The sequence below is a fragment of the Clupea harengus genome, chromosome 1, assembly GCF_900700415.2.
Source record: "Clupea harengus chromosome 1, Ch_v2.0.2, whole genome shotgun sequence".
Taxonomy (NCBI): Eukaryota; Metazoa; Chordata; class Actinopteri; order Clupeiformes; family Clupeidae; genus Clupea; species Clupea harengus.
In genome coordinates, this window is record NC_045152.1 from 19327325 (window position 1) to 19338763 (window position 11439).

At 43.7% G+C, this 11439-nt stretch overlaps 1 protein-coding gene across 2 annotated transcripts in view; it reads right to left on the minus strand.

The window, feature by feature from the left end:
* baiap2l1b (BAR/IMD domain containing adaptor protein 2 like 1b) overlaps positions 1–11094 on the minus strand; it is a 51226-nt gene extending 40132 nt beyond the window's left edge. The window contains exons 1-3 of one of the 2 annotated variants that reach the window (XM_031570110.2): positions 10792–11094; positions 9878–9953; positions 9568–9654 (exon numbers count right to left, since the gene is read on the minus strand). In XM_031570110.2, coding sequence (XP_031425970.1) covers positions 9568–9654; positions 9878–9953; positions 10792–10842 — 214 coding nt within the window. In that variant the 5' untranslated portion in view covers positions 10843–11094. The other variant, XM_031570118.2, reaches the window with a different exon arrangement.
* Between the last annotated feature and the right edge of the window lie 345 nt (positions 11095–11439).

Consider the following 11439-nt stretch of genomic DNA (forward strand, 5'->3'; position numbering starts at 1 on the left):
TAATCACAGCTCAATCAGCACGCAGATCCTTCCAGACAAATCAAAACCAATTCTTGCCTTGAATCTCAAATCAAATCACATTGTGAGAGCCTTAAATGAGAATGGATCTAGAACAGTGTGAATGTCCTATATTTGTACAGCCTTCCACCCTCAGTACACACTACCCCCCCCCCCCACACACACACTAAAACTACTGCTTGAGAAGAAGCAGGGAAGAGATCATGAGGGTGTCAGAAGGGTAGGACTGTACATCAAACTAGACTGTGATTCTGATCTGTATGACAAAATCTGTTATTCAGACTTAATCCCTACAAATCACACTGAAGACATTAGAAGAACGCTATCATTTATTTTCATTCACATCTAATGAAAGAGCATTAAAGTCTAATACATTTTTGGCATCAGAATTATCCAAAAAGACACAATGCATGTATATGACATGGTAGTATTGTTCTGTGCTGAGTAGGCTACTGAACTATACTGACAACTGATCCAAGGTCAGTGAGCCAACACTGACTATCAAGCAAAAACACACAAAAACAACCTCAAACCAATTTCGGTTATACGAGTTCAAGAGGATACAATCAAAATGTGTTGAAAGGCAGTTGTTCTAAATATACTTATTAGTCATTAGATATATTTAGTTCTCTGCCTAAAATTAGCACCAAGAGAACAGGGAGAGTGAAGACAAACATACATTTTCATAACACTTAAAAACAAAGCCACGAAGCCAAGCGACAAATCACCTCTGAAGCTTTTATTATTCATTAACGTTTGTGTTTTATGGCGTGAGTCAAATAAAAGCCCAGCCACCGGCACACAGGAGGCCAGTGACATCAGGTCCGTGTTCACAGGTGTCCAAAGGAGAAAGGAGAAATGAAAGAACTGAGAATTCTGTAGAAGATCTGTAAATGTTTTTGTACTGAGTATAATATATATGACGATCTATGAAATACATGTTTATACACATCCATAGATCTGTGTAGCTCCTCTTAACATGACAATATATATATATGAAATACATTCCCTGTGCATTGTGACCTGTGACCTATGAGCTGTGACCTGTGGCGCTGCCAGAGGCTTCAGAGAGGAGTTTCTTCTTTGAGTTATCAGCCCAGCAGGTCTCTGGGTCATTTGGCCAGCACGCCCTAGCTCTAACAACATGGACGTCATCTCGTCTGCATTTTTTAGTATATCTATCATGATAAAGGCAGTGGTCACACCACCGCTGCTCAACAGGTTGATTGTCTACCCAGTCGACTTAAACGAGCACGTCAGTCTAAAGGTCAGCATGACATCCTGTTTCAAGCGGCCTTTGTGGTCCCAATTCTCGTGGCTCTCGCAGAAGGAACAACACGGCACGAGGGTGTGGATGCCACATGACGTCACACAGAAGGGCTTTCTCAAAAGACTCGCCACGCTCCCTGTTGTGTTCCCAGGGGCTGTAAATAAACACCTGGAACAGAACAAAACGCTACAACAGGGGCACCGTCAAGATGAATATACACTAGTTTAATTTTTTTAGATCATTTTGGATGTATACAACAGGCAGTCTAAAATAAGTCACCCTCTTAGGCTTGAGCATGGTGTGGCTTTACTTACTGTTACTTCATAGACATAATGTGTCACGCTGTGTTTTTACAGGCATTCACAGACCCGACCTTGCTGCAGTGCTTTGTGCTTCGTCATGAGCTATGAAGTCTCCACGACTGACACATTGCTGGGACTTCTAGTCATAGATTATATTCTGAGGAAAAATGGAATGCTCACAAACCAGCGTTTGATCAATCTCACTAAGCAGAAGCCAGACCAACTGCAATCCGACTATTGTTTAGCCAAGGAGTCTGTCAATGCCCACTGCATCATAAACATATTTCTACATCTGACATGGTCAGATCAGCAGATTATATAAAGGAATTGTAAAGTCCAGATAAGGTGAAGAAACATTTGAAATACTATTTGCTTTTCCAAACCAAACCCAGATAAGGGGCCATAGACTTACACTACTTTCCTTTAATCTTAATAATCAACACCTGACTGGATGATGCATAGAGGTGACTGGGGGTGGGGGGGCGCGTTTCAACCACAAGCACAAGCACAAGCACAAGCACAAGGAGAAAGTGTTATGGCCAGAAGTTTACCCGTTACTGCAGTCATTTTGTTTTTCCAGTAGTTTTCCACAGATCTCTGCACCAAGGCCGCATGTTGTTATTGTAGATAAAAACGGTAAAAGTAAAAGTGACTGAAGGCCATCGGAGGATGATTTGGGTGGTGGCGATTACATGACCAGGCAGCCTGCAGTAGATTTATAACTGAGTACAGTGTTTGACCAGTGGGAGACTGTACTGCGTTGCAGAGGAAGGAATCAGAAAGTATATCTACGATGGCGCAGGTTTAATGACCTTAAAACATGAACGCAATCAAGAGGCAGTCAGTTTACAGTAGGAAGAAGTATCCCAACACAAAACATGAAAATGGAAGTTCTGTTCATGGTGTCTGTATGCCCTTGCCAAAAGCTGATTAACTATCAAGGAAGTAGAGATCTGCATTACCCATGGAATGCTTTCAGATTCAGTGATAAGCCTGATGTCACCCAGATGAAAGCCAACATGCAAATATCTTCCAAAGGCCAACTTTTTGGGGGCAAAAAAAAGCATCAGCTCTATAGTGACTGTAGGAATGTTTAATCAACCAAATCCACAGCTGGTTGACACCTGTTTCATTGTGCAAACATGCCAGCCACGTGCGGTCACTGCGCGACTGGGACACTTCAAACAGTGTGTCTCTGAGAAAGAGACATGGATATTCAAACAGCCTGTCGTTAGTCCCAGTCACCTTCTAAAGAAACAGCACTCAGCACATGGGGCCCCATACAGCATTATGGAAAACACTCCTGGAAGTTGTCCAGCACTGTGGTGTCCGCACATGAAACTCAGGGACAACACAACTCTTCCCCTACGTAGACACACACACACAGACACACACAGACACACAGACACACAGACACACACACACACTGCAGTGTTTCCCCTAGGTTTACAGCTTTGGGGGGGGGAGGGAAAACTTTTTTGAGATAGTTGCGGCCTAAAATCGTGATTTCGCGGGAGCTTTTTCGATGAAAGTTGCTGTGTTTTAAGGAGTTTGTTGCTATGAAATTGCCGGAGGAAGTGAAAAAGTTGCGAATTTTTCTCTTTGTAATCTTAATTGTTGAAAAATAACTGATTTAATAAACAAACATTCATTCATCAAGAACAAAACCATTGAGAAATGGTCCTCTAAATAACCATGCCAATATGCCAAACAAAAGATAACCAGGACTACAAAAATGTAGCAAAATAGGCTTTACTTATCCACAACCAGAGGCGAATCTAGGTTCCCACATTTGGGGGGGGGGGGGGGCTAGGCCCCTGGATAAAACCTATTCTTTTTCTGTAACCCAGCAAAAGTAGGTGGGTTTGTGGGTATGCTCCCCCATAAGAATTTTTGGAAAATATCCTTCTAAATAGTGTCCTCTAGTGGGTTTTACGAAGATAAATTAACACATTTAGATTTAAAATATGGCACAACAATAAACATATTGAAGACATCTGCTGAGATAGGTGTTAATTATACTGTAGCATGGTAGGGATTTGCAGCTCAAGTGAGTAGGTTAACGTTATAGGCTAAAATTCACTAGCTAGTTATAGCTGGTGGAGCTACTGAGTAGGGTAGCATACCCACAGGATCAATGAACCGGCATGATAAAAGAGAGCCATGACATCTATTATTATCTCGTGATGATTTAACCATTTCGTTTCTTTTAATATTTTAAACTTCATGTGCTATACCTTTATATCCAGCAGCTGACTATGGCAGATTTCACCAGCTTGGGTCGGACAGTGGCTCCCAGTCTGTTTACTACTAGACGTTATCACTGTCTGTCTGCCTGCTCGCGAGGCTCACTCACTCACGACCAAACAGAGCCTTGCGCTTGCCACCACAGTCTCAAACAGGCGGGATTCCTGTGCTACTCGAGACTATTTTATTTCTAAATCTAAAAAATAAACAAAATAATTCCACTAAATTGGTTGTTAGGTGTGAATTTGACGATCTCAAAAATGTACTGTCCACAACGAAGTGCACCTGTTGACATTACAAAAGGACCATCAGTAAGACTGAATAAATTGTTATGAATGTCTCAGCCTTCACATATGACGGGAAAAAACCAGCCTGTGTCACTGTGATCTGTCTCGTCATCTGACGTCCTGCCTGCGTTTCTGCCGTTCTCATTCTATGCTTATCAATCTGTTTTGCTATCCTTGTTTATTTATTTTATCCGTAGTGTTGATGTTGTTCAATTTCATATATTAATTTAAAGTCGTCAAATTTCAAGTCATCCATTCTTCAACACTAGCTGCTACCTCATCTTCAAACAGAAAGTAACGTTAACTCTCCATGGCAACAGCTCTTGAGGGTTTGGAAAATAATCGGATTTATTGCTTCCTTCATTATTCACAGCAAAATAAATAATTGTCATTACATTTCATAGATTCATTACCAGACTCTATGTAAAAAGGGCCACGCACAACTCGCGGAAAATGATAAAAATGCAAGCCAGATCTATTTTTGAATTTTCGGTGCGGACCTGGGCATACGTTCTGCTTCCACGTCTCGTGTAGCCATTCTCATTGGGCCTCCTTCTCGAACATTTTCTTAAGTGTCTTCTTACGGACTTCGAAAGACAAACCTAAGAAAAGATGAACGCCTGGAAATGTGTTCTTAAAAGCTTAAAAGTGTCCGTAGCTGTGGACTGATTCTTAAGCCCAATTCTGTCCGCTGGTGGGAGTGTGCTCATCACCTGTGTGTGCGCGCACGTGTCTGTGTGTTTGTGCGCCGTGCGCGATACAGAGAGCAGAGGAGAATTGTAAACGCATGACCATGTAGAGACAAAAATGACATGCCGTCGTGTAAATAAGATAAATAACATTAGGCTATTTATGTTGTTTAATAAAAGAACAAGCTATAGACATGTTCTATAGGAAAGGTAACCTTAAATTACTTCCGTTGTGATCTGGCGCTTTTTAGAAAATAAAATTGAACAAAATTAACTTGACCTTCCAGGGGGGGCGGGGGGTGCCGTTGGGGGGGCGGGGCGCCCCCCTAATATAATGGTAGGGGAAACACTGCACACATACCCAGACACACACACACACACACACACACAGACACACACACACACAGACACACACAGACACACACACACACACACAGACACACACACACAGACACACACCCAGACACACACACAGACATGCACACACAGACACACACACACACACACACACACACACACACACACACACACACACAGAGAGACATGCACACTCACACATACAGAGACGCACACAAGTCCCTCTCCGTACAGCTGCAGAGTGTTTTGCTGGATCAACAGGAGCAGATTAGGTTCCCCTCCTGTGGCCGTGTGACCTGCCACCTTGCTGACGCTCACACAATAGGTCCTTCAGGTGAGGCCCTTCACTGCTAACTCTATCTGTCCCACAGATCTGGAGCTTCCTCCTGGCCTTCAACTTCAACTCTACCCACTGCCCGTGGTTTTAATATGCTGGCCAATTACTGGAAATGTGCCAGTCAGTTTGGCGCTAAATACACAATCGTCTAGGCAATTAGGCTTTGTGAAATTTAAATAATTATGCTGCTACATTAAACGGTCAACAAGTAGTTAAGTGGTAGCTCCGAGAACCGCATAATCATTTTCTATAATTGTGGAATCACAATGTAGTAACTAATTCAACTGCTTGTCCATGATGCATATAATACAGAAGAGAGATGAGATATTTGGGGTAAATGGTCAATTCTGTTGCAGTATAGAGAGAGAGAATGCAGTGAGTCCATGACTGAAAAACAGCAGCAGGGTAGGAGAGTCCTGGGTGCCGGTGATGGGAGGTGATGTTTAGCAGAGCGGGTCCTTCCTTCACAGTGACCTCTGAACCCAGAGCGGCTCTAGATGAGACAGGGCCTTCCTTCACAGTGACATATGAACCCAGAGCGTCTCTAGATGAGACAGGGCCTTCCTTTACAGTGACCTCTGAACCCAGAGCGGCTCTAGATGAGACAGGGTCTTCCTTCACAGTGACCTCTGAACCCAGAGCGGCTCTAGATGAGCCAGGGCCTTCCATCACAGTGACATATGAACCCAGAGCGTCTGTAGATGAGACAGGGTCTTCCTTCACAGTGACCTCTGAACCCAGAGCGTCTGTAGATGAGACAGGGTCTTCCTTCACAGTGACCTCTGAACCCAGAGCGTCTCTAGATGAGACAGGGCCTTCCTTCACAGTGACCTCTGAACCCAGAGCGGCTCTAGATGAGACAGGACCTTCCTTCACAGTGACCTCTGAACCCAGAGCGGCTCTAGATGAGACAGGGTCTTCCTTCACAGTGACCTCTGAACCCAGAGCGTCTCTAGATGAGCCAGGGCCTTCCTTCACAGTGACATCTGAACCCAGAGCGTCTCTAGATGAGCCAGGGCCTTCCTTCACAGTGACATCTGAACCCAGAGCAGGGGGAGGCAGGTGTGTCAATCTGGCGATGGCTCTCGGGGGTATCAGGTAACACACACACACGCACTCTGGTTTCCCCACAGCGGCTGCTCACCAGCTCTGTAATGCCTTAACCCACGTGTGTGTGTGTGTGTGTGTGTGTGTGTGTGTGTGTGTGTGTGTGTGTGTGTGTGTGTGTGTGTGTGTGTGTGTGTGTGTGTGTGTGTGTGTGGTAGGCATGCAATGGTTTGGTGCTGCTCAAGGCCCACCTTCAGTGACGTCACCCGCCAGCCTTATCTCAGGTCAGACAGGCAGGGCATTGCGATAGCAACCCCTCATGTGTTTCCTGGAGGTAAACACAAGCTTACACACTATCAGCCTGTGAAGCAAGGTCAGCAGCAAGGGACTGTGGATGGAGATTTGGATTTACAGGCCATGAGAGATATGGCAGTCATGTCAACTTTACTGAGAACCTCTCCACTTTATCACTGATATTGTTCTTTTTTTCATATATATGCCATTGCCATGGTAACTATCTCTAGTCAGAGGCTCGGGGGGGTTACGGTGTGGTTACGGCGTGGTTACGGCGTGTGCTCAGACAGGCAGGGCAGGAGGCTGCAATACACACTACTCTCAATGTTCCTCGTCAGTCAGGGTTTCATTAGAGCAGATTAGAGGATTCACACGCACAGACACACGGCACCATACTGGGCACAGCTACCCCCCTCACCCCCACCCCACTGCAGTGCTGCAAGTCATTAACATTTGATTAATAAAGAGCAGCAACTCAGTCTGGACATGGGGTGATGGTACACCTGCTCAGGACAAACACACACACACACACACACACCAGCTTAAATTTGCTCTACCACATGCATATTAGCATACGCCCATATTAACACACACACATACGCACAACCCCCCCCCCCCCTTCCCACACACACACACACACAGCTGCCTAATGGGATTACAGTCATTTGGATCTCATCCAACGGTGAATGAGGACAGAGAGAGAGGTCACAGCCTCAACTCAACTCATTCATACATAACATTCAACTGCAAGCTCCTGAACGACCGAAGCCACAGGCCAACCCAGGGTCCTTTAAATACCATCACCTCTCTCACCTTTAACCCTCCTTGCTGTGACCAAATCGCTGTCGCCTGTCTCACTATATGGAAGGTTTAATCTGCCTGAGGTCCCTCGTGGCTCTAAGGAGCGCAGGTGGTACCTGACTCAGACAGGTAAACCAGACAGACTGAACACCTCACAGTCTGAGGGAGGGAGACTCCATCAACACATCACTGAAGGTGACAAACGTCTGAGCCACGGGGCTGCGAAGGCCAGTCTCAGTCATGTAACCAGGCAACCCGGGCTGGGGAGTAACTAGTGACATGGAACAGAGTTATGTACTTAAGTAACGAAGTAAATGTGATTGTAATCCAGTTAAGAGAAAAAATATGTAATAAAATGATGGTTACTCATCAAAATTGATTACAAAGGGGTGATTAGAAATGGGTTACATTCTTTTCGGTAAGAAGCTTATATGTAGAATACAACATTCATTCTATTGCACCTTTTGGCCGTGTAGACATGCTCCACTCATTTGGCGGAATGTGCAAACATTTTGAGCGTTGTTTTTTGTTGGTTATCTTATTTCAATTTGCACTGCATCTTGTCTGCCAATCAAAAAGTATTTGAAATGAATCATGTAATAAGTTACAATACTTAGATGAAATTATTTAAATTCAAATTACTTATAACATTTTTAACAGGGTAACAAGTAATCTGTAACCTATTACAAGTAACCTTCCCAACCACAGTCACACCTGATAAAAGATTTGTATTCCATAATTTTGTTTTGACATGAGGCATAGTGGCACCAGTGACACTGTTTTCTTGTAATGTTATTATTTTCTTTCATGTATTATCGAGTTTCAGTGCAGCTTTCTTTCAATTAAAGCTCCTAAGTTCACATTACCCCTTATCCATAGAGGGTATAGCGCACACACGATCTCCACTATAAGCATCCCAGGACCACAGCCAGCTACCAAGCTTAACATGCTATTTATTATTTTTAATATTATTATTATTATTATTATCCATTATTAGTGTTTTAAATCAAGCATTGCTATGGGAGAACTAGTGAATGTCCAGCTAAAGCCCTAGAATTCAAGGCTGCGTGTACAGACAAGTGTACAGTAGCCACATGGTTTGCATGGAAATGCAAATCTAGATCCATGCAGATGAGACCATGAAAGCCTTTATGACAAGGTTTTCTAATAATACACTCTTTAATAACCATAAGTAAAGCGAGAGCGAGCCTGTCTCACGCAGACCTCTGCAGGATAGCTATCCTGTAACACAACACTAGACATGATTTACACCATATACAATAATAGGACAAGACAAACAAAGTGGTAGAACAGTATCATAAATGACACATGCGTTGTGCATACATATATCAGCTCTCTGTGGTGTGTATGATGTCCTGTTAACACAGGTTAGCACCACAGTAGTCATATAGACTGTTCTAGTCCATGCATGTCTAGTTAATGACATCTGGTCCCACTACACCTTAAACACAGTGCAATTACTCTTTGTGACAGTGTGTGAAGTCCGCTCAGTGTGATGATATACGTTACGTCATATAGATATAATAGTTATAAATCATATACACACACACACACACACACACACACACACACACGGACTCAACTTTCCTGTAGACGAGATGATGACTAACTTAAAGCTGGGCAGTGGGATATATAGCAACAGTCTAACACACAACCACTTACACACACACACACACACACACACACACACACACACACACACACACACACACACACACACACACACACACACACACACACACACACACACACACACACACACACACACACACAGGCCTCAACTCTCCCGTGGGAAGCAATGACAAACTAAAAGCTGGGCATCTTGACAGAGGCGCGGGGAAGAGGCAGTCACCGGTGGGAAACCACAGCAGATTGGATATAAGTGCCTGAGACTCACCTAGTTCTCTGGACACTGGAGATATGGCTGCGTTCTCCCCAATCTTTGAAACAGCATCAAAGTAGACCTTCCCAGCCTGGGTCATCGCTGCAGTTAGACAAAGACATTTCCCACATGTGCTATTTGCAGTATTCATTGAGAAATCCCAGCGAAAGTGTTCATTAAAATGGATGCCTAGTCTGACAGGTAAACACAAGTAGGCCTCTACCAACTTACATTAACATAGCCTAGTTTGCAGTGTTTGAAATCTAAAGGCTGAGTTTACTGGTGCATATTGTTCCAACTGCTGTTCTTACAGGAGGTTACCCACCTGTGACTGATTTCTCGTAGTTCTTGCCAAGGATGATGAGGTTTCGCAGACCAGGGTTGAACTGTTCCATAACATTCTGGGGAGTAATTCAATCGTTATTCATTTCCAACTTTTGATCTGTACATCTTGGACATGACAATGAAATACATCAGTTTGCTATCTGACTTCATGACAGGCAGATAATAAAATCCTTACAGGAACATTCTGAGGCGTTGCTATCTCTTTCCCAGCCCCCACCGTACCTGGATCTTATTGGTATCCATTCCATTTATTCCATAACGCTGACCAGTTGAGCCAAACGTCAACCATTTACCAGAGATATCCCATGTGTAAGCTCGTCTAAACTACACCTCTAGGGTCTAGCCTCTATGGTCATGCATTTAGTAACAATAGACTCACAGCCTACTAGCCCACACAGCACCGAAAGATATATGGTGTCTGGGATCGTTGTAATTGGGAAATGTAGCTAGTTTTGTTAATAGGGAAAAGGCATGAACGTCTTGCCTATTCAAGCGCTTGTGGTCAGATTACACCAATAGAACTACCAAGACATGGCAAACGCGCCTTTTCGAAACAATTTAAAACTTCATAGTTTAAACACTTGTGACACCGTCTTTTCTTATGGTGCTGAAACCAGCTGTGCCAGATGATATGACAGAGGAATGGAAATGTAGAGTTCCGTCTACACAAAGCGTATGTTTATGAACGGTAAAGGACATTTGCATTCAGAAAGTTCACCAATACAGTCAGTCTTAGCGATCAGAATTGCTCTGGCTTTCCAAACATCTGACAACATAAAACAAAACAAAACGTCTCAAGGTAGCTACATGAGAAGCTACATGCCGTGGCTCTAAACAACACTTTTTGCCCCACCTGTTGAAGTACTGCTCTCTTGACATTTGTTTAAAACCCACCTTGTAGGTACTCTCGGTGAGTTTATTAACCTCCTCGGGGTCTTTCGACATTGTGGTAATCCCTGTGAGGTTCTCAAAATAAGTTGAAATGCTCACTTATTAATGAAAATTAATAAAATATGATTCACTTCAGAACGTCAGTCTCGTCTACGGTGACAGTTCAGCATTACGTATCCTCAGGTGTTCTCTTATCCTCAAAGAAATGTCTCCCCAGACACTAAATGCGATCAGGTGAGTGGCTCAGCGTTGTGCCTTGTTCTTGCGCTGAGCTGTCAAACTTCTGCGTGTAGTGTGCTTAGCGAGGCTAGGAAAGGGTGTGCAACGTCACCTCCTGAATCCATCCTCATCACCGCCTCACGAATACATCGGGAAATGATGCCTCCTGGAGGCAATGAACCCTCTTGCACGACAGTGTGGTTCAAACAGTCCAATGTAAGTGAGTCCACAAAACAAGAAATGACAAGTAAAACCTTGAAATAAAAACGGAGACAGAGAATCTAAAAAATTGCAGGGGAAATTCTCTTCTCAAAAACAGTTCATTGGGTGCAGTCTAGTTGTTATTACTAAATAACCCATTCGAGTAAAGAATGTATTGCACAGGGACGTGACGTGTGATGGGGAAACAGTACGGACATTTAAAGTAGCCGC